Source organism: Anolis carolinensis, chromosome 4 (assembly GCF_035594765.1).
Source record: "Anolis carolinensis isolate JA03-04 chromosome 4, rAnoCar3.1.pri, whole genome shotgun sequence".
In the NCBI taxonomy this organism is placed as follows: Eukaryota; Metazoa; Chordata; class Lepidosauria; order Squamata; family Dactyloidae; genus Anolis; species Anolis carolinensis.
In genome coordinates this window covers 236,697,328-236,721,984 of record NC_085844.1, presented here as the reverse complement: position 1 = coordinate 236,721,984, position 24,657 = coordinate 236,697,328, and the positions used below count along the sequence as shown (strand labels likewise).

The window sequence follows — 24,657 nt, the reverse complement described above, 5'->3', positions numbered from 1 at the left end:
GTAATTCAGACCGCGTTGAAGCCAACTCATGCTTATTCTTCAAATGCCTGTGTATATAGCCAGGTCTTCAGTTTTTTCTGAATCCCAGAAGGGATGGGGCCTGCCGAATGTCACTGGGGAGGGAGTTCCACAGCCGGGGAGCCACCACTGAGAAGGCCCTGTCTCTCGTTGTGATGTCTCATGGGCCTTGTAGTCCCGTTCCTAGTACTATTGTGGCAGACGAAGAGGAAAACATGGGATTTCCACCGGTTCAGCCAGAATCGGAGCCCCTGCACCTGGAGGATGTTTGCCCTCAAGAAGTCAGCCAAACAAGCCTTGGGCAGAATTCTCCCCCGTTTTCTCGAAAGGACAATTATAATAGAGATAGAGGAGCTAGGGAGGCGAATCGCCGGAGCCTCAGAATCGCAGCCAAACAATTAGCTGATTAGGTCTGCTTCCCTTGGGAAATTCTAAGGAGTCATGCATCTGGACGGAGTTGGGTTTCACTTCTCGTTCTTCAGGGAAAGTGTTCTTCTGGCGGGAAACGAGACCCTATTTAGGTGTTTTGCCGCAAAGGAAACCTTGCGGAGTCAACTCGTCAGCTTGAGGAGTGAGATCGTGTGTGGACTTCGTAACTCCAGTTCCTTGTTTCCAGGACCAAGTTCCAAGCCTGCCTTGTTTCACGTTTGCCGCGGACCTCGCCACGGACCTTGTTCTTGCTTCTTGTTTGCCTCGTATCAAGTCTTGTTTAGCCAAGAATCTAGTTTATTTTCCAGCCTTGTTGTCAAGCTTCAATGGACTAAAGGACCTTGTCATCTCCCCACACTATTGCTTGGCAAAGTGTGTGTTTCGGTTATTGGATTATAACTTTGGACTCTAATATCACATATTGGACATTATTTTCCTGGACTATATTTGACCTTTCCTGAAAGTTCTACTTCTGAACTATATTCTTCACTTGTTTTTATTGACTTTATATATTCCTTTAATAAAGATATTAGATAGAATCCGGCCTCTGCGCATGGTTATTGGTGTTCTGTAGCCTGGGTCCTGACACTCGTCCCCACCAGTCGTGCCTGTGAGGTGGGTGGGAGCGAGAGCAGGGCCTCTCCAGATGATCTTAAGGTTCTCGTGGGCTCATAGGGGAAGATACGTTCGGACAGGTAAATTGGATCAGAAGCGTTTAGGGCTTTGTAGGCCAAGACCAGCACTTTGAATTGGGCTCGGTAGCATATCGGCAACCAGTGGAGCTGGCTTAACAAGGGAGTAGTACGCTCCCTGTATGCCGCCCCAGTTAACAATCTGGCTGCCGGCCGTTGTACTAATTGGAGCTTCCGGACCATCTTCAAAGGCAGCCCCACGTAGAGTAATCCAACCGGGATGCGACCAGAGCATGGACCACCGTGGCCAAGTCAGACTTCCCAAGGTACGGGTGCAGCTGGTGCACAAGTCTGAGTTGTGCGAAGGCTACCCTGGCCACCGTCGAGACCTGGGGTTCCAGTCCTCGGCGGTGTGATTGGGTTCAGTGGTTTTGTTGTTTACTCCATAGTAAAGTCACACAATACATTTTTATATATATAGATAATAAACATTTAACACAGCCAGCCAAAATCCATGTCTGAAGTTTTAAAACTTTTGAATTATTTACATCACAATCCAAAACTATGGGAGAGTGAAATTATTTTGCATAGTTCTTGTTCATCATCTTTATGCTTCAATACTGTTTAACTTAAAAAGCGACTGGGATAATTTAGAAACAGTTTTTATACTTCTGTGCTATTCGGAAATCTATCTTATCCTATCTTTATTATTGGCTGCATGAACGCTCTTTCTGAAATAATTCTGTATTCGTGCCTTTCCGATAAATAAAACAATGATTCTTGTGTTTATCCAATGGAAGAATATTTTGATATTTGTTTTCATCTAAAGTATTTACAATCTAGTTTTCTAGTATCAAAGATGGCAAATAAAATAGAACTATACAATATATTACTCAAGGAGTAGCTCAAACTGAAGTTTTATAACAAGAGCCACAATACAAAAAGCGAAGAAGCCCCGTTCCTGGAGCGGAGCGAAAGAGAGAGGGAGAAGCTGCAGATCCTGGCCCCCCAGTTCCTCCACCTGAAATACTGCCAATACCAACTGGTATTCATTAATGGTCACCCATTCAAATATTAACTAGCATGGACCCTGCTTAGTTTCTAGGCTCACAAAAGGCCTTGTGTCGTTGGAGTATTTAGTCCCCATAAAGGGACTTATTTCAGGGTTTTTTCATCAGATGTACTTGTGGTTCCCTTTTGCAATTATTTTGGTAAAGCTCTAAGTAGACTTGGGGCTAAAGTCTAGGGTCACAGCCTAGCCCTTCTAGTGTGCATCTACACTGCAAAATTAATGCAGTCTGACACTACTCTAAATTGCTATGGCTCAGTACTATGCAATCCTAGGAGTTATAGTTTGATGAGGCATCAGATTTTTTTGGCAGAGAAGGCTAAAAATCCTATAAAACTACAGCTCCCAAGATTCCATAGCAATCAAAATGGTGACAAACTGCATTAATTACAGTGTGGATTCCACCAAGGGCTTTGGAATCACCGAGGATGCACTTAGAACACCATGATTCAGTGCTGTGGAATCATGGGAATTGTACTATGGTGATGCACTAGCTCTTTTTAGTAAAGAAGGTAAAAGGCCTTGGAAAATTACAAGTCCCATTATTCCATAACATTGTGTCAGGGGAGTTCAAATGCTGTTAAGCTGCATTCCTTCTACAGCATAGATCAGTAGTTCTTCGAGTGTGCTCTACAGAGCCCTTGGGACTCCAGGAAGAATACTGAGGGGCTCTGCACTTCCCTCCTCCCCCCCTCCCCCTCCAAGCTTTCCTTCCTCTTTGCTCTACGCGGGGCGGTGACCTTACCGCAGCGGCCTGCCTTCCCAGGCCCAGAAGATGGAGACAAACACGCCGCTGTCAAGCATGCTTGGCAATGGCATATTTCTCTCCCAAGCTCTTCTTTGAGCCCCAGGAAGCCCGCACTCCTTGGGCCCAGAGAAGGGAGAGAATAACTTCACTGTCAAGCACGTCTGGCAGTGGCGTGTTTATATCCTGACTCTTCTCTGGGCCCAGGGTAGGGAGACACATGGGGCTGCCGAGTGATCTCCAGAGAGCCTCACAGTTGCAGTGGCCCACATTCTTCGGGTCCAGAAAAGGGAGAGAAACACGCTGCTGTCAAGCATGCATGGCAATGACGTGTTTCTCTCCCCAGCTTTTCTCTGGGCCCCAGGAAGGCAGCAGCCCACATTCCTCGGGCCCAGAGAAGGGAAAGAAACACACTGATGTCAAGTATGCTTGGCAATGGCATGTTTCTCTCTCTGGCTTGTCTTTGGACCCCGGGAAGGGAGTGGCCTGCCTATCCCCAGGCCCAGGGGAGAGAGACAAACACGCTGCTGCCGAGAGCTCTTCAGAGAGCTTCTCCGCTGCTCTCCAGAGTGCTCTCTCTGCCTCAGCTCTCCTCTCAGCCTGGAGACACAGCAGGCCGCTGCATTAGAATACTGAAAGGGAGGCTAAAGCAGATGGGGCCGGGGCAAAGAGCCCAAAGGATCATATCCGGCTCATGGGCCTGGGTTTGCTGATGTCTGCTCTAAAACCTTCCCTTGACTTATTCATGAAGTGAACTCATACATGAATATACACAGTAAATATTAGGTATGGTATAGTATCACTCTTCTGTGGATTTTGTTTTATGTAGTATGTGTTATTATTCTACCAGTTTTCAGTACCAAACACAGCTAAATATGTTATACTAGATGAAATAAAAGAAAAGGTACAAAGTCAGCCACTCAATTTATTCAGCCTTTTTCAACTACTGAGCTAAAAATTATCATATAAATAGCCAATGTGGGGGTGAATTAACACAAACATACATCTTCCATTGATCTTTTGTGGATGCTTAGTAGGATATATTCACATTCACACTTTCAGTGTTATGAAGATGCATGAATTAAACAAGCTTCCCACACATTTCTTAGCTTCAGTGGTTAGTATGTATCCTTCCACTTTTCCCATGGTTACTATTTCCTGTCCCTATCTAACTTTGAAATCCATGAAATTTCATTTCCCTCCCACCAAGTGCAGTTCTATAATGAGTTATACATTGTACATACTGTTATATTAAATGTTTATGGATAGTTAATGAAGAAGTGATGATGTGGAATTAATTTACTTTTAGGTCACTTCTGGACCTATCTTACTTCATTGGCTCACAGCAACAGGCCTCCAGATTTCGTATACTGAATTAAATTCAGTACATCATCAAAATCCCTTTGTCGAAGGAAAATCTTTTCAATCACCAAGTGATATTTACAATTTGAACTTGACTAGAACATCACTAAATTAATATCTGTGGAGCCTACCGCATTCTCAAGCTGAATGGAAGGTCCATGCTGTAACACGCCCTTCCCTTCTGCCTTGAGCTCTCTTGCCCCCTTCTTTCTGCGTCGTGATCTCTCACCTCCTCCCTTCTATCTCATACTCTTTCGTCCCCTACCTTCTGCTTCATGCTCCCTCGGCCCCTTTCTTCTGCCTTTCACTGTTTCATCCACTCCCTTCCACCTCGAGCTCTCTCGCAAGTGCACCATCAAAGCCCTCCTGACAGGTGCCCATCCAGCTCCTGCTTAAAAATCTAGGAGTTGTAGTTTAGTGAGGCACCTGAACTTTGTGGCAGAGATGACGAAAGACCTTGAAAAACTACAACTCCCAGGATTCCATAGCCTTGAGCTGTGGCAATTAAAGTGGGGGTCAAACACATGAATTCTCTCCCCTCCCCAGCCAAACGAGCTACCACTATGCAAACACACCCACATCATGCCCCCCTTCTCTCCCAGCCCGGCCCATCTGTCAAATTTTGAAATGCAATGCAGCCCCAATGTGAAAAAGTTTGCCCCGCCAGAACTAACAGATCTGAGTTGCAACAAAAATAGTGGTCATTATGCATTCATTTGTCCTAGGGGGCACTACTAGGTTCCTCCTGTAAATAACAAAATTTGCTATCTTCAAAAATCTCAATTTTTTTGTATTTACAGTATGTATCACTTCTCACCTCACCAGAGCCCTCCAGGCAATGTTCCAAATAAAAGCATTAAAATATTTAAACTATTCACTATATAGATACAATGCAACTCCCCTTATCCACAGAGTCAATATTCACAATTTCACTAATCTACATTCCACATTTTTGACTGGCCTTAAAAAATAACTTCTAAACTGTTTATTTTCAATTTTCTCTCTAAAAAGCTGTTCTCAAACTGATGGTGGTAGTAGCCTTCAGTAAAGCAATGAATGATCCTTAATTGCCCTTTGCTTCTCCTGTACCTGCATAGGATACACCCATTTTACTGTTACAATTTGATATCCTAGATCCAAGGAGATATATGTCCCTAAAAATAAATGGGAGTATGTGTGCTAACATGTATTGTTCCGGTTACACTAGGAGAAAACTGTTCTTGTTATTGCTTTTTTCTACTGTTAGATCTAGCACACCTAGAAAAAACATACCTTGGAATCCCAGTGGTTGAAGCTTCTTCTCATCAAGAAAGACAAGAAAAAGTTGAATTATACGAATGTGAAGACATCAAATAGGGGCCAGAATGGAAAAGTAAAGCAGAGAAACATTCATACATTCTTTGAGATGTTAGGGTACAGTCTATTCACAAGTATTTACAAGATTTGGAAAAAAATGTACTGGTCAGCCCACTGATTATTCAAGAAGCTAAACTTAGCAAGTGGTTCTCCATACATCCTGCCAGCACAAGTTGTAATTGAGTGTGAAATGCCTATGTCTCTCTTGAAAAAGCATCTGAAAAAGAATAAAATATAGCCCAGAAAGCCATATATTTTGCTCAACAACATTAGGAAATTTTTCTGGAAGACGTGAAAGGTTTTGAACATCACAACTACACATATAAAGAGTCAAACTAAAACACAGAAAGATTATTTAATTTTTCAAGCTCATCTAAGCCAGACAGGAACAAATATGCAGCATTTTAGAATACACTTTATAAATCTGTTGTCAGCAGACCAATTAATCCAAGTTACTTTCATGAAAGCCCTCAAAGCATGACAAATTACAGGTAAACTCTTCAGGATCTACTCCTTTCAACTGTTTTCCTATTTTAAAACAATTTGGGGACAGAAGAAAACTCAGCCAAATCAGAAATAAAAGGCACAGGAGTTTTTGTAAATTAAAACAGATTAGCACATTAGCCTATCAAATGTATTTTAATATGTATAAGCACAGGAAAAACAATTTCCTGAAGCTTGGAAGCTTACATACTTCTTAAATACTGGTTAAATAGATGACACTAACTTAAGTTCACACACACACACACACACACACACACACACACACTGCTACTGCTTTTCCTATCAATAGTTGGTTTGGAGCAAGGAAGTAAGATTCAATATAGCTAAATTTGCTTAACTTCTATTTAAGTGAAAAGACCTTACTCTATATATTGTTATTTAGTAGCTCTTGGTCCTATAACACAATGAGAAAGAATCTGGATCCTAGATCCTAAGAGACCATTTCATCTTGCATGATTTTTGTGGTGCACATCAACTATGCATACTATGAACAAGGACATACAGAGGCACATTATCTGAAATTGTTCTCCAGCTATTAAATTTATATCTTGGCCTTTCTCAGTATAGGACCGTACTGAGAGAATGGCAGGATATAAACTGAATAAATAATAAAATAACATTCTATTTATCCGAAAAAAATAATTTTTTGCCAAAACATTTCATAGAATCATAGAGTTGTGGGCCATCTAGTCTAACCCCCTGCCAAGAAGCAGGAAAACCGATAGATGGCCATCCAGCTTCTGCTTAAAAGTCTCCAAAGAAAAAGTCTCCACCCCATTCCGGAGCAGAGAGTTCCACTGCTGAACAGCTCTCACAGTGAGTTCCTAATGTTCAGGTGGAATCTCCTTTCCTGTAGTTTGAAGCCATTGTTCCATGTCCTAGTCTCCAGGGCAGCAGAAAACAAACTTGCTCCCTCTCCCCTATGACTTCCCCTCTCGTATTTATACAGGGCTATCAGCCTTCTCTTCTGCAGGCTAAACATGCCCAACTCTTTAAGCCGCTCTTCATAGGGCTTGTTCTCCAGACCCTTGATCACTTTAGTCGCCCTCATCTGGACACATTCCAGCTTGTCAACATCTCCCTTCAATTGTGGTGCCCAGAATTGGACACAGTATGATTCCAGGTGTGGTCTGACCAAGGCAGAGTAGAGGGGTAGCATGACATCTCTGGATCCAGACACTAGACTCCTATTTATGCAGGCAAAACTCCCACTGGCTTTTTTAGTCATCGCATGACATTGTTGGTTCATGTTTAACTTGTTGTCCATGAGGACTCCAAGATCTTTCTCACACATACTGCTATTGAGCCAGGCATCCCCATTCTGTATCTTTGCATTTCATTTTTTCTTGCATTTGTCTCTGTTAAACTTCATTTTGTTAGTTTTGGCCCATCTCTCTAATCTGTTTAATCATTTTGAATTCTGCTCCTGTCTTCTGGGGTACTGACTATCCCTCCCAATTTGATGTTGTCTGCAAACTTCTAACCTTTCATCTAAGTCATTAATAAAGATGTTGAACAGAACCGAGTCCAGGACAGAACCCTGCAGCACTCCACTCATTACTTTTTTCCAGGATGAAAAGGAAGCATTGGTGAGCACCCTCTGGGTTCGTTCACTTAACCAATTACAAATCCATAGTTTTGCCTAGCCCACATTTGACTAGTTTGTTTGCCAGAAGGTCATGGGGGACCTTGTTGAAGACCTTACTGAAATCCAGATACACTACATCCACAACATTCCCTGCATCTACCCAGCTTGTAACGCTATTGAAAAAAAAGAGATCAGATTAGTCTGGTATGACTTGTTTTTGATAAATCCATGTTGATTATTAGCGATGACCGCATTCATTTCTAAGGTTTTACACTTCCTTAGTTATCTTTTCCAAAATCTTGCCCGGCACTGACGTGAGGCTGACCAAATGGTAATTGTTTGGGTCATCCTTTTATCCCTTCTTGAAGATAGGGACCACATTTGCCCTTCTCCAATCTGCTGAGACTAGTCTCGTTCTCTAAGAACTCTAAAAGATGATTGCCAGGGGTTCTGAAATTACTTCTGCTAGTTCCTTCAATACTTTTGGATGTAGCTGATCTGGTCCTGGCGACTTGAATTCGTTTAGAGCAGCCAGGTATTCCTGGACAACTTGTTTCCCTATTTGGACTTGGATTTCCCCTAATCCTCGGTCTTTTCCATTTTACTAAGGTTGAGGATCGCTTTCTTTTTGTGAGAAGATTGAGGCAAAGAAGGCATCAAGTAGTTCTGCTTTTTCTCTATCCCCTGTCATCATTACCCCATCTTTTCCTCACAGAGGCCCTATCACCTCCTTTTTCTTCCTTTTTCTACCAAAGTAAGCAAAGAAGCCTTTTTTATTATTTTTAATGTCCCTGGCAAACCTGAGCTCATTTTGTGCTTTTTAGCCTTGCGAACCTTTTCCCTACAGGAGTTGGTGATTCGCTTGAATTCTTCTCCCCTTTTCCACTTCTTATGTGTCTCTTTTGAGTCTTAGCCAAGTTAGAAGTTCTTTGGACATCCATTCTGGCTTCTTTGCACTTGTCTTATTTTTTTCTCTTTGCTGGCACTGTTTGCAATTGCGCCTTGAGTATTTCACTCTTGAAAAACTCCCAACCATCCATAACTTCCTTGTCTTTTAGTATTGTCATCCACAGAATGCCGCTCAGTATTTCCTTCATTTTTCGGAAATCTGAGAGATTTCCAAAAAAGCGATCCTCAGATTTAACTATTCACAGCTTTAAAATATTCAACAATAATAAAAATATCACAAAGTAAACCTTGATTTTGCCATTTTACATAAGGGGCATGATTTTATTATGCCATCATATTATTATGCCATTGTAAACCTGAGACTTGAACATTCAGATTTTGATATCCACTGGGATTATGGAAACAAACTCCAGCAGATACCAAGGGTTCACTCTACATGTTATCACTTGCTTACAGCAAAGGATATCACCCCTATATGGAATAGATCTGTCCTCCTTTAGCCACCTGACTGAATGTTCAAGATTCTACAAGAAAAAAGTTATGTTCTCAAACCTGCAACCTGGTTCTAAGTTCTGCCCGCTCATATCATCTCTTAGTTTTCAACCACCACACACAGAGAGAAAAATAAGGTTTCAGACTGATAAAGACTGAACAGTATCCACACTGTAAATAAATATGCCACATTTCCTATTGTGAACTGGTTGGTTGCTATTGACATTGCCACTGGTCTTGTACTCTATTTTAGGTATACAGCACTGCAATGCATCCTGCTACATACAGAGGCTAGTGCATTTCTGGAGTCCCTTCAGCTTCAAATGGTTGAGCTTGTGAAATCAATACTCTGTACACCTTCTTCCTTTGGAAAACAACGTTTATAGTCATTCTAGGCCACAATGATGAAATTACTCTAATCAGGGATAGGGAACTGCCATCCAGATGCCATCTGTGCTCTACAATGCCTTTGGCTTCAGTGCACTGCCTCTTTCTTTAACCAATTCAGCAATTAGGCATATGAAGGGAAAAGCTCCCAGAAGTGCCAGTGTGAGACCTCCTTTTATATAAGTGTAACACTAGGAAGAGAGAAAAGAATGGTTAGATTATATGAGAAAGTATGAGTCCCCACCCAGAACTATGATGCAGTCCTCAACAGACTGCTTCTGAGGGAATGTAGTGAAGGTGGGAGAGGCTATTTACTCCTGCTCTAAATAAATGCATTTTAGCTCCTCTTTCACCAACTAATGAGCTAAGGTGTGCTGACCTTGAGAAGTCAGTCTTCTTTGATCAGCTATAATTAGCTGTTTTCCAGCAACCTGCTCAGGCCTAAAGAATAGGCATAACTGGGCTCGTACCTAATGGTGTTTCCCTTCTCAAAGAAAGCTGTTTAAATCAGCAGAGATAGCCAACCCTGGAACAGGGTGAACAATCTTGACAATTCTCCCTACAACACACCATACCCCATTGTACCATGTAACTGTAAGACCCTTTGGAATAATTGTGAGAGGGGATGACAGGGATGGCAAGGAGGAAAAGGAACTGCTGAAAATTCAGAAGGTCAATAAACTTTGCCGAGTGGGGAGAAACCACTGAATACACCCAAAATGTATGTGCTGTACTAAAATCATTTTCCAAGCATTAAAATGCAGGGAATACACAATTGTGAAACTTTTCTGCACATCCTACTACTACAGCATTTAGTATGCCTCTAAATGAGTTTTACTATTCATTTATTTCCATCTCACCTGATTAAAGAAATGTTGGAGACATGATAATAAAATGTGGAACTGAAAATAAAAACAATTCCAAATAAAATCAGATGCATATCCAGGAAGAACACCAAGAGTTAGCCTGCATGCTCTGCTTAAGGGCTGAAATGAATGAACTATGTGGAATTTTCAGGGGAGGGTATGGAGCTAGCAATTTTAATTAATTTATTTTATTTACTTTATTTGTAGCCTATCTTTCTCCTGATAGAGAGACTCAAAGCAGCCCATTTCCTTTATACACTTTGCTTTACTACTGCACAAGAAAAGATGAACAATGTCAAGAGGCCTCTCATGTTGGAATGCCATTCTAATTTATGCAAAGCTATTATTTATTTCCAATATTTCTATCCCGCCCTTCTCACCCGAAGGGACTCACGGCGGCGTACAATTGGCAACAATTCAATGCCGACACATCATTAAAACAAACAGCATATAAAATCTATTACAAATAGTTAAATACAGTATAAAATATAAAACATATGGTTAAAATCCGTTCATCCAATATCCTTGTGCTTTATCCATACATCAGTCTGGGTCGTCTTTTGTCTTTTATTCGTTAAAAGCCTGAGCACATAGCCATGTTTTTAAGGCTTTTCAAAAACTCAAAAGGGTTGGGGCTTGCCATATATATTTGGGGAGGGTGTTCCACAGCCGGGGAGCCACCACCGAGAAGGCCCTGTCCCTCGTTCCCACCAGCCGCACTTGTGAGGCAGGCGGGACTGAGAGCAGGGTCTCACCAGATGACCTTAGGGATCTTCCTGGCTCATAGGAAGAGATACGTTCGGACAAGTAGATTGGGCCAGAACCGTTTAGGGCTTTATAGGTCAAAACCAGCACTTTGAATTGGGCTCAGTAGCATATCAGCAGCCAGTGGAGCTGGCTTAGCAGAGGGGTGGTACGCTCCCTGTATGCCGCCCCAGTTATTTATCTGGCTGCCCCCCGTTGTACTAATTGGAGCTTCCGGGACGTCTTCAAAGGCAACCCAATGTAGAGAGCGTTGCAGTAGTCCAGACGGGATGTAACCAGAGCGTGGACCACCATGGCCAAGTCAGACTTCCCAAGGAACAGGCGCAGCTGGCGCAGATGTCTAAGTTGTGCGAAGGCTCCCCTAGCCACCGCCGAAACCTGGGGCTCCAGGCTCAGCGATGAGTCCAGGAGAACACCCAGACTGCAAACCTGTGTCTTCAGTGGGAGTGCGACCCCATCCAACACAGGCTGTAACCCTATTCCCTGTTCGGCCCTACGACTGACCAGGAGGACCTCCGTCTTGTCTGGATTCAATTTCAATTTGTTAGCCCTCATCCAGTCCGACACAGCGGCCAGACACCGGTTCAGGACCTGAACAGCCTCCTTAGTGACAGGTGGGAAGGAGTGACAGAGCTGGTCATCATCTGCGTACAGATGACACCTCACCCCGAAACTCCGGATGATCTCTCCCGACGGCTTCATGTATATGTTGAACAACATGGGGGACGGTACTGAACCCTGCGGGACCCCACAAGTCAATGGTTGTGGGGCCGAGCAGGTGTCCCCCAATGACACCATCTGGGAACGACCCTCCAGGAAGGACCGGAGCCACTGCAGAACAGTACCCCCGAGCCCCATCCCGGCAAGGCGCCCCAGAAGGATACCGTGGTCGACGGTATCGAAGGCCACTGAGAGGTCTAGCAGAACCAGCAGGGACACACTCCCCCTGTCCAGTTCCCGGCGTAGATCGTCGACTAAGGCGACCAAGGCTGTCTCGGTACTATGCCTCGGCCTGAAGCCAGACTGTGCCAGATCCAGATAATCGATATCTACCAAGAATGCCTGGAGTTGTGCAGCCACCACATGTTCCACGACCTTGCCCAAAAAGGGGAGATTGGAAATAGGCCGATAGCTGTCCAATTGAGTGGGGTCCAGTGATGGCTTTTTCAACAGCGGTTTGATTACAGCCAATTTAAAACTCGCTGGAAATATGCCTTCCCGAAGGGAGGCATTGTCACGACCCGGCTGCAGGGCACCAATAACCATACACAGAGGCCAGAATCTATCTAATATCTTTATTGAAGGAGTATATAAAGTTAATAAAAACAAGTGTAGAAAATAGTCCAGAATTAGACCTTTCAGGAAAGGTCAAAATTAGTCCAAAGAAACAATGTCCAATATGAAATATTAAGGTCCAAAGTTGTAATCCAATAACCGAAACACTCACTTTGCCAGGCAAAGTGAGGGGAGATGACAAGGTCCTTTAGTCCAAGAACTTGAACGAGGCTAGGAAATAACTTGACTCTCGGAAAAACAAGGCTTGAATACAAGACAGCAAGGAACGAGAAACAAGAACAAGATCCGTGGTGTTTACTTGGCAAAATCCGGGAAACAAGGCAAGGCTGGGTCTTGGAAAGCAAGGCAAAATCCGTGGAAGAACAAGGCTGGAAAACGAAGGCTTGAATCAGGAACAAAGGCTTGGAAGCGGAGTAGCTGTCCACACACACTACTCCAGTTGCTGACGAATTGACTCCGCAAGATCCCTCCGGGAGCAAGGAACCTAAATAGGCCTTGTTTTCCCCACCAGAGAACACTTCTCTGGGGAACCAGAACCGAAAGTCAATCTCTGTGTCCAGATGTATGACTCCCTAAAATTTCTCATGGGAACAGGCTTAATCATCTGAATGCTTTGCTGCTATTCTCAAACTCCTGCGATTAGCCTGTTGCACTCCTTTCTGCTGGAGAATGTAATTACGGCGCGAAAAAGGGGGAGAACTCGACTCCGGGCTTGTTTGGGAGATTTCTGGAAGACAAACCTCCTGCAGGTGCAAAGGCTCAATTTCTGGCTGAAATGGTTCCCTTTCTGGCTGAAATGGAGGAAAACCCAAGTTCTCCTCTTCGTCAGTCACAACAGCACTAGGAATGGGACTACAATGCCCATGAGTCATCACACTATCCCCCTCCTCAAGCCCCCTCTCAAACTGGGACTCTCTCCCCGAGGCGCGAGGCCGCGGCTTGGCGGGATAGGTCTGATGGAAGCGGCGGGTTAGATCAGGAGCATGAACCGTGGAAGCGTCTTCCCAAGAGCGCTCTTCGGGGCCAAAACCCACCCAGTCAATGAGATATTGTAGGCGGCGGCGGTGAAAGCGAGAATCCAAAATGTCCTGAACCTCGAACTCTTCTTCTCCGTCCACCAAAACAGGGGCGTGGCCCGGCCGGTCTGCATCAGGGCGCACACCATCCGCCGGAAGGAGCAGGGAGCGATGGAACACTGGATGAATGCGCATAGAGCGCGGAAGTTGGAGTTTGAAAGTCACGGGGTTAAGTTGCGCCACCACTGGATAGGGACCAATGAAACGGGCATCTAGCTTCCGGCAGGGACGGTGGGAGGGCAAAAAGCGAGTGGACAGAAGAACCCGGTCTCCTACCTTGATTTCGGGGCCCGGCTGGCGATGCTTGTCAGCGTGGCGTTTATAGTCCTCCTTGGCTTGGTCCAGTTGCTGGAGCAAAAGTTGCTGCACTGCTGTGAGTTCCTGCAGCCAGTCCTCTGCTGCGGGAACTTCTGAGGTTTCAATGACAGGAGGAAAGAAACGTGGATGGAAGCCATAGTTTGCAAAGAACGGGGTTTCCTTAATTGAAGCCTGGACCCCATTATTGTAGGCAAACTCCGACAGTGGTAACAGGGAAGCCCAATTGTCCTGTTGGTAGTTTACATAACAGCGAAGGTACTGTTCCAAAGTGGCATTGGTGCGCTCAGTTTGCCCATCTGTTTGAGGATGATGAGCCGAAGATAAACGAGAGTCTATGCCCAATAGTTTTTGTAGTGCCTTCCAGAAGCGAGAGGTGAATTGGGACCCACGGTCAGTGACCAAACTCTTGGGCAATCCATGCAATCTGAAAACATGTTGGAGAAATAGATCTGCAGTCTCTTTGGCCGTGGGAAGGCCTTCACAGGGAATAAAATGGGCTAACTTGGTGAAAAGGTCCACCACCACTAGGATCGTGGTGAATCCACAGGAAGGTGGTAGATCAGTTATAAAATCCGCAGAGATTATTTCCCATGGGCGAGATGGGGTAGGAAGGGGATGCAGAAGCCCTGAGGGCTTTTCCCTTCTTGTCTTGGAGCGCTGGCATACTGGGCAGGTGTTGACATATTTTTCTACATCCTTGCGGATCTTGGGCCACCAGAAATCTCTTAGGATCAAATGCATAGTTTTGAATAGCCCGAAATGCCCTGCTGGCTTGCAGTCATGACACAAACGAAGTGCCTTTTCCCTGCCCGGTCCTGGGGGGATGTAAACATGATTTCTATAGCAAAGCAGCCCATCCTTAAGCGAAAAGGGGAAATGTAGTCCTTGGCGAAGTTGATCCTGCGCCCAGGCATCTGCTTGCTGACTAGCCCTGATTTCTTGAGCACAAAGGGGCCCTGGAGTAGAGGGAGTTGATTCAATGGGAGTGGATTTGGTGTTCCCCACTGTGAGCGTGGCAAAGTTCCCGGGTTGTAGCAGCTGGGACTCAACGGTCTCCTTGCGTCCTGCAGCGTATTCCGGTTTCCGTGACAGAGCATCTGCTTGCTTGGTCTGGGCTGGGGTTACATAATGAATTTGGAAGTTAAAACGTTCAAAGAATAAAGCCCAGCGTTGTTGTCTCTGATTTAGCTTGCGGGCAGTTCTTAGATGCTCTAGATTCCGATGATCAGTATGGACTTCAATGGGAAATTTGGCCCCTTCTAACCAATGTCTCCAAGTTTCAAAGGCTGCCTTTATGGCCAATAGTTCCTTTTCCCAAATGGTGTAGTTTCTCTCTGGTGCGGTCAATTGACGGGAATAGAAGGCACAAGGATGAAGATGATCTCCCACCGGTTGTAGGTGTACAGCCCCAATTGCCACATCGGAGGCGTCCGCCTGCACAACAAAAGGGGTTTCAGGATCTGGGTGCTGAAGGATTGGCTGGGACGTGAATAATTTCTTTAGTTGCTGGAACCCTTTCTCTGCTTGATCTGTCCAGCGGAAGGGCTGTTTCCCACGGATGCAGCTGGTGATTGGATCAGACCAGCGGGCAAAATCTGGAATGAACTTGCGGTAATAGTTCGCGAACCCCAAGAATCGTTGCACCTCTTTTTTGTTGGTTGGCGCCCGCCATTCCAATACTGCTGAAACCTTTGCCGGGTCCATGGAGAGCCCTAGTGGCGAGACGCGGTAGCCCAGGAAATCTACCTCTTGTAGATCAAAAGCACATTTTTCCAGCTTGGCATAAAGTCCATGATCCCGCAATCGTTGTAACACCATTCTGACGTGGTTCTCATGTTCTGATTGTGATCTAGAAAACACCAAAAAATCGTCCAGGTAGATGATCAAGAACCGATCTAGATAATCCTGAAAGATGTCATTGACAAAATGCTGGAACGTTGCGGGAGCTCCACATAATCCATAATTCATAACTCGGGACTCGAATAATCCGAATTTAGTCTGGAAGGCGGTCTTCCACTCGTCTCCTTCTCTGATGCGAACTAGATTATACGCTCCCCGAAGATCCAGCTTGGTGTAGACCTTGGCTCCTCGAAGTCGGTCTAGTAGGTCCGAGATTAAGGGCAGGGGATAGCTGTTCCGCTTAGTGATATTGTTCAATGCTCTATAGTCCACCACCAAGCGTAATTCCCCCGACTTCTTTTTCACAAACATCACTGGGGAAGCGGCTGGGGATTGAGAGGGTCTGATGAATCCCTTGCGAAGGTTTGACTCTATGAACTCCCTGAGAGCTTCTTGCTCCGGTTCAGTCAGGGAGTAGAGATGTCCTCGCGGAATCGGGGCCCCCTCCACCAAGTCAATGGCACAGTCATAAGGTCTATGTGGGGGTAATCTCTCGGCCTCTTTTTCATTGAATACATCCCAATATTCTGAGTACTTCTTGGGCAAGGTGATAATGGGTTCAGTGTCTGTGGCATGGCAGATCTTGGCTACAAGGCAATGGTTTTGGCAATATTTTGAAGCAAACTGCAGTTCTCTGTTGGACCAGGAGATGCTTGGGTCGTGAAGTGTCAGCCATGGAATTCCCAAAATCACAGGGAAATGGGGAACCTCGGTAACAAAGAAGGAAATCTCTTCCATATGTTCCCTTATCCACATTCTGGTGGGTTCCGACCACTGGCTTACGGGACCCGTCTTGAGGGGGCGGCCATCGATGGCTTGCACCACACGGGCATTCTTGAAGTCATGGTATTGTAATCCCAGAGAGTCGGCATACTCTCTATCAATGAAATTGTTTGTGGCTCCTGAGTCTATCATGGCATGGACCATGACTGGCCCCTTTTTTGCTGACCACAAGGTGACCACTAGAAGAAATAGGACCCCGGTTGGCGGCTCTTGAGTGGGTTTTTTGACCGGGTTGGCGAGCCTCTCTACGCCCGGTCGCTGGCTTCCCCCGCCGGCTGTGCGCCAGCCGCCTCAGACGTCTTCGTCTCCGTGGAGGACGCCGCCGCTAGACGGGCGGGGGGCTTCCCTTTGGCTGGGCACTCTCTGGCGAAGTGGCCCCCGTTTCCGCAGTACCAACAGAGATTTAGGCGTTGGCGGCGGGCCTTCTCGGCGGCATCTAACCTGGGACGTACATTACCCAACTGCATCGGCACCTCCTCGCTCCCCCTGGGGTATGGGGCTGGTGGCGGGGGTCTCCATACTGGACGCGGCTGGACGCTGGTGGGAGCGGGAGATTTCACCCCAGCTCTACCGCTCTGGCCTCAGACCCATTGTTTTCTGTTGGCAAGCATGACTTCAGCTCGTAAACATTGATCAATGAGTGCTTCAAGAGAGTGAGGGGGACCCACTTTGGAAATTTCTTCCAACATCTCGATGTTGAGACCCTCCCGAAATTGTCCTCTGAGGGCTATATCATTCCATCCGGTGCTGTGGGCCAGCACTCGGAACTCGGCTATGTACTGGGACAAGGGTCTGTCCCCCTGAGAGAGGCGCCGGAGTTTATGGCCGGCTGCCTCCAAATTGTCTTCGATCCCCCAAGTCGCCTTAATGTGATCCAAGAAGTGTTGCGCTGATCTTAGGTGTGGGGAAACTTGGTCGAACAGTGCCGTCGCCCAGTTGGCCGCTGGCCCGTCTAAAAGGCTGTAGATCCACGCCACTTTGATGTCTTCTTGGGGAAACTCGGCATTGCGGGCCTCTAGATAAGCTTGGCATTGGCGACGGAAAACATGAACCTTAGAAGCTTCTCCAGAAAACTTGGTTGGCAATGCCAGGGCCGGGAGTCGGATTCCGCGTTCCTTCAATCCCTTTATTTCTCCCTCCTGCGCATTGAGCTTATCACGGATGCGGTCCACTTCGTCCTTGTCGATGGTGTAGCTAAGTGGCTGGCCACCCGGCACGGTTCCGGTAGACATTCTGGCCTAGGTTAATTGGTGCTTAGGGTGGCGGAGTCAAACTGTCACGACCCGGCTGCAGGGCACCAATAACCATACACAGAGGCCAGAATCTATCTAATATCTTTATTGAAGGAGTATATAAAGTTAATAAAAACAAGTGTAGAAAATAGTCCAGAATTAGACCTTTCAGGAAAGGTCAAAATTAGTCCAAAGAAACAATGTCCAATATGAAATATTAAGGTCCAAAGTTGTAATCCAATAACCGAAACACTCACTTTGCCAGGCAAAGTGAGGGGAGATGACAAGGTCCTTTAGTCCAAGAACTTGAACGAGGCTAGGAAATAACTTGACTCTCGGAAAAACAAGGCTTGAATACAAGACAGCAAGGAACGAGAAACAAGAACAAGATCCGTTGTGTTTACTTGGCAAAATCCGGGAAACAAGGCAAGGCTGGGTCTTGGAAAGCAAGGCAAAATCCGTGGAAGAACAAGGCTGGAAAACGAAGGCTTGAATCAGGAACAAAGGCTTGGAAGCGGAGTAGCTGTCCACACACACTACTCCAGTTGCTGACGAATTGACTCCGCAAGATCCCTCCGGGAGCAAGGAACCTAAATAGGCCTTGTTTTCCCCACCAGAGAACACTTCTCTGGGGAACCAGAACCGAAAGTCAATCTCTGTGTCCAGATGTATGACTCCCTAAAATTTCTCATGGGAACAGGCTTAATCATCTGAATGCTTTGCTGCTATTCTCAAACTCCTGCGATTAGCCTGTTGCACTCCTTTCTGCTGGAGAATGTAATTACGGCGCGAAAAAGGGGGAGAACTCGACTCCGGGCTTGTTTGGGAGATTTCTGGAAGACAAACCTCCTGCAGGTGCAAAGGCTCAATTTCTGGCTGAAATGGTTCCCTTTCTGGCTGAAATGGAGGAAAACCCAAGTTCTCCTCTTCGTCAGTCACAACAGCACTAGGAATGGGACTACAATGCCCATGAGTCATCACAGGCATTCACCACCACCTTCACCCACTCGGCCAATCCCCCTCTGGCTTCTCTCACCAGCCAGGATGGGCAGGGGTCTAGGATGCATGTGGTAGCCCTCACCTCTCCAAGCATATTACCAACCTTCAAATTATGGTACACTCTAACACTCTTAACATGAGAGACAAGAACAGGAACTTTAACCACTGTTAACCAATTTGAGTATGACTTGCAGTATGTTCTCAATTTGCTTCTGACACGATAAAAAAACACTTTGCATCTCTTTAAGAGAAAAAAGTTATATAAATAATAAGAATAACTATAACAACAACAGCTTTCCACTTTTGTCACCATACATTTTCCACTCCTGTCACCACATAACTGGGATTCTATTAAAAAAGAGTGCATAACGTATACACTTTCCAGGGCTTTACACTAAAAAAAACTGTCACCAATTATGACATTGCTAACAACAACTGAAAACTACAAATAATGTGAACTGTAAAGTTTCACTTTATATACTGAAATTGAGAAGTTTAGTTTAATATTTAAGAGATATTCCAAAAGTGTACTATTTAATATAGTCAAATCTAGTACATAATTATATCATTTATAATATGCAAAGTCTAGCACACTTTAAGTTGGTTACAATTATATTACTTCTTCAATTGTTTCAACACATTTCAAATATCTAATATGTTTCACAAACAAAGTACGTCACCACTATCTTTGCATTGCAATTTTGAGGCTGTGAAGAGTTTTTAAATTGTGCATTATGTGCATTATGTGCAGTCCTGCCTAGTTGCTATAGCATGTACTCCTAGTAAATATGGTTTCTTTTTAAAGTAAATGTGTAGCAAAATTACATAGTCAAAGACAGACAGATTATTTTGGACTATAATTCCAAACATATGTAGAATTGTGAAAAAGACATTTTTCCCAAAGGTAACTTCCAAAATCAACACAGAAACAACAGAAATGTAGCATGCATCACAAAATCTAGCATACTAATCAGCAAATTAGTAACCAAGCCCCTGTAGATACCTGAAACCATGGACAATAGCAAACCCTATATTTTGACAATACTTGGGCAGGAATCATATCACAGAATTGGACTGGAGGACCTAGAGAGGCCTAAAAACGTACTGGGGGTTTTGGTGATTGGATAAGTGAACATTGAACCCATGGATATCAAATCTGTAAATATAGAGATTGTATGGGTAATTCATGATGGATTAACAGCAATTAACATGTTCTCTGATATTCAACCTGGCAAAAAAATTCCAATATACAGTAGAGGCTCACTTATCCAAGCTAAACGGGCCGGCAGAAGCTTGGATAAGCGAATAACTTGGATAATAAGGAGGGATTAAGGAAAAGCCTATTAAACATCAAATTACATTATGATTTTACAAATTAAGCACTAAAACATCATGTTATACAACAAATTTGACAGAAAAAGTAGTTCAATACACAGTAATGTTATGTTGTAATTACTGTATTTACGAATTTAGCACCAAAATATCACGATATATTGAAAACATTGACTACAAAAATGGCTTGTATTATCCAGAGTCTTGGATAAGTGAGGCTTGGATAAGTGAAACTCTACTGTACTAGGGACTAGTACCATAATGTTGTCATATTATTATGGTGTTCTTGCCATAAACTCACTGTTGACAGCTGATGAAACAGCACTCATCCACAGAACAACACCTGAAGAGCAGTGATTTCAACTATGCAATGAAAATTAGCATTCATTATGCATAAATTATGGTATTCAGAAATTCAATGACTCTTTAAACATACCACATCTGTAGCATTTTAATTTAAGGGCTATTATTTGTTGAATTTTAAATTTAGGAAATGTTTTAAAATAAAATTTAAAAAGAACTTGAATCTTACAAAAGCAAACTTCCCTACTATGGAAAAAATCAGATTTGCCCTAAACACTATATATATTAAGATGTAAGGCATTTTTCTAAATTCTCAAAATAAAAAGTCATTTGAAACAGAAACCCTAAAATACATTCAGAAGTTCAATAAACACAACAACCAAGATAAAGATTATTGAAGACAAGTATTATACCTCCTGCTCCCATAAAGGCACAAATCAAGACACACAATCTCAAATAGTCTTGCCACATCAGGAATTACACTTTTCTTCTAAAACGAACAAGGAGCTGTATGAATCCACGTCCAGCATTTGACAGGGTACTATGCTTGCAAACCACCCTTTTTTATTCCTTGCCTGAGAAAATCCTATGAAATTCATGGGATCACCATAAGTCAAAAGACAACTTAAAACCATGTACACACTAAGGCAGCTATCAACCATTGTAAAATATACTACAACTACCACTGGAGACTCAATTTCGAAAATGATATAAGTAAAGTTAGAAAAGGCAATAGAGCATTGCAAGTAAAGTTAGAAAAGGCATTTCCCTGCATTGCTAAAGTATTTTTGATTTTAAAAAAGAACAGAAAATTAGAAAGGCAAAGAAAATGGTTTTTTATACTTTTATTTAAAAATTACGTATTTCAAACAGGTTGACCCAAAGACATCTGTTGGTAGTACATTAAGACAAGATACAACATCTCCTCACACTTTTTTAAATGAATTGCAGACATGAGATGAATTGATGTCTATTAGCTTAGATTGCTTTAAAGAGGGATTAGATGAATTTACACATAAGCCTCTCAGTGACAATTAAATATATCTACACAGATTGTCCACATTTAGTAGTATTTAACTGACTATCAGTTGTCAACAGGCACAGCAGTTAAAGGTTTTGTCTTTCTAGGAAAGACTATGCTTGCAGCAAGAATCTGGGCTGGTTACTGTGGGATAAAAATGCTGAATCTTTTATTTGATCAAGCAGAGATCTTGTTATTGCCTAGCCATCATGTGATTGATGGAACCCAAAACCCTCATTATGTTAGCCCATGCGCTCATGAGATTTTTTACACATCTTTAAAAAATCTATCCCCACAATATATCACAAACTGCTTTTGCAATTCACCCCTCCTGCCTCCAGTTTCAATACTTGCTAGCTAACCATTTCTGTCCCAGACACGTGAGACAAAAAAAAAACCCTTGGGCATAGTGAACTAGCTAAGCAGATTTTTGGATCATGGCCAGATGTTTCCAAATAAGAACTAAGAAGCATTACTGTGGAATTCAAATGATGAAAGTAAAATTCTATAAAAAGTTCGATTGACTTGCAATTCCAATTATTAACGGCACTACTTAGTATTAGAAGCACACATTATTTACCACAAGCTACAGGATGTTAACTTAGGGTATAAAGTTAAAAAATAAGTTAATTGGCTTAAAAACTGGGCAAAGAAAATTCTTTAGTCATATGATTTGTTTCAAGTCATATTCAGAAAGAGAAGACTTTAGGGTACTTCCAAGACAGTGATGGTGTTGTTACATAAAACTATGTCATTATACAATAACAACTATGCCTTCACTCTTCACAGTACTTGGATCATCAAAACAAGGAGACCAAAGAACCCTTTAAAGTAATTTTATTCCAACTATATATATCAAATGGCAACCATAAAAGCCTCTGTAGTCCAAAACATCAAACTAACACACAATGGTTTGCTTAATGCTGCTTTATCAAATGTATGCGGTTTACTTTGTGCTTTAATGCTATGTGCAAAAAGTGTTCAGCTGCTACAGAAGTTAGTATGTTAACCATAATGTGGGAAAACTGCAGCAAAATCTTTGGCTCTGCAAAGTCTGACAAACAAAATTTTGATGAAATCGGCTAACAACAGACTTCCTTATATGTCTGTGGACTTCATTTTCCATACATCGAACTGAAAAATCAATACATGCACACTAAACTGGCACACCCAATTTCTGTAGATATCATAAAACTGAGAAAAATAAAAATAATCAGTTCTTCAAATAACACAGTAGGAATATAAATACACTTACTCTGCATTAAATCCATTCACGTGCAAGATTCTCATTTGTTTGACAATTGTGCTTTTACCAGATTCACCAGCACCTAGAAAATGAAAATAAATCAGTTTAAGAAAGAAAGAAATCCAGGAGCACATGTATTTTTTATTCAGAGGTAAAATCCACAAGCCTGGGTTATTCAATACAAGACTGAAAACTGAAAGGAAAAAAAGACTGTAATTGCCACTGGAAACTGCAATTGAAGCTAAAAATAAATGTCCAGCTGAAGTCGTGTGTCAGAGCCAAAGTCTGAAATATTTCACTATCCTTTTCCCCACCCCCAGTTTCCTCATCAAAATAAGCAGAACAAGGAAACTAAGGCATTGACAACTTCAATATCTTAAAGAAACAGGAAAATGATCTGAAAATACTACTTCAAATCAAATGAGGAAAAATAAGGATTCACTACAGTTCTTACTAAGCAAATCACTTATCTTCAAAGATGGGAAGATTTAATCATACCAGGAGCCAGTTACACACATTTAAACAACGAACACAGACACTGCTATTTGAAAACACAAAATTCTGCCATCATTCCACTCCAGGATTACCCAACAGCCTTCTCCTGTTCTCTTGCTCCCAGTTTCTCTTCACCTGCACATGCTATATGCCTCACTCATAACCACCAAGCTGCATATCAAGTCTACATTTTGAGAATACGGTCTTGTTCACTGCATGAGAAAACACCCTTCATTCTGTTTCCTACAAGTAATCCCTTTCTCCTTCTCTCACTCAATGCACAAGGTTTTCTCCTTAACAAGTCAGCATGTTGCACTAAGTCTGCAGTTGTGGGTGTGAGACAAAAAAACAACCCTCACTCAGATCAAGATATTCTAAGACTACAGCTACTGGTTTTTAATATCTCTATTCAAAAGCTCATTCCCCTCCCCTACATTTTTTCTTTCTTTTCTCTCTCTCTTTTTTTTTTTGCAAGCCCTATCTTGGTGATAGTCATTAGATGCTTTAGCATCTTTTGGCTGCTCATTTTTCTACACAGCTTCCAAAGCTTGGAGGGTGGGAGTGGGGGCAGAAAAGGGCTCACGAAAGACACTGCTTGTATTTTTCTGATGCCAGGCTTTTCCCAGCACTTACTTACAGTGCAAGTTTCCATTTTGAGCCTCTCACACAAACCTAAGTTTCAGCAGCTATATATCAAAGTATATTTTCCTGGAGAAATTCTCATTTGGCCTTTCCCATTAGCTCTCTGAATCTGCCCAGCACTCCAATCCCCTTTTAACCTTGACAAACTATTAATATTATCAGCCTCCTGCAAAAATGGCTAAACATTTTATTACTAAGATGAGATCTATTCTCTCTAGTCCCATCTCATTCTTTAAAAATACTGGTAAAAAACAAGTTCAGTAGTATTGCTCCATGATGGCAAATAAATGCATGAAGTGCTTCCCTGTTACAGCTGCCTTATACAGCCAAAAATGGATGTCCTATCCTGCCAAGCTGTGGGAAAGGTGATCAAATGCAAGGGTGTTCCCTACAACCTTCTGAAAATGTATTGCAATATCCTTCTACAAGAGAGTTAAAACTACATAGAAAGCAGTACTTTAGTAAAGACTAAGTTAAATATCTAATCATTACTTTTTCAGTAGTTCCATTTTTTCTTTACAGACAAAGCAGAGAACATTTCTGGCTAGTATGTTAAATCAACTGCTTTGCAAACTAAGACACCAGACTGAGGACCCTAAAATGTGTGAAAACTTATGAAAAAATTGATCAGATGAAAGGTGTTAATTTTATTAAATATTCTTAATGTGTTCCCAACTATTCTGCAATATTGTTGTCCATTTATGCTTTTAATTTATGATTGTCATGTTAACAATACTGCAACAATATAGATTTTTACTACCTCATTGTTTCTGTGTTTTATAAAATTGTGCATATACTGTAACTGCAATTTTTAAAACAAAACCACATAATAATCATATCGCGAACACATAAGGAAGCCATGTTCTAGCTTAGAGCCCGCAAATCTTCTCCAG

The 24,657-nt window shown here is 43.0% G+C and overlaps 1 protein-coding gene across 4 annotated transcripts in view; it reads right to left on the bottom strand.

Annotated features, from left to right (window-relative positions):
- Positions 1 to 24,657, bottom strand: part of gnas (GNAS complex locus) — a 250,385-nt gene that overhangs the window by 113,459 nt on the left and 112,269 nt on the right. For all 4 annotated transcript variants that reach the window (XM_062978978.1, XM_016997356.2, XM_062978979.1 and 1 more), the window contains exon 2: positions 22,637 to 22,709. In XM_062978978.1, coding sequence (XP_062835048.1) covers positions 22,637 to 22,709 — 73 coding nt within the window. The remainder of the gene's footprint in view (positions 1 to 22,636; positions 22,710 to 24,657) is intronic.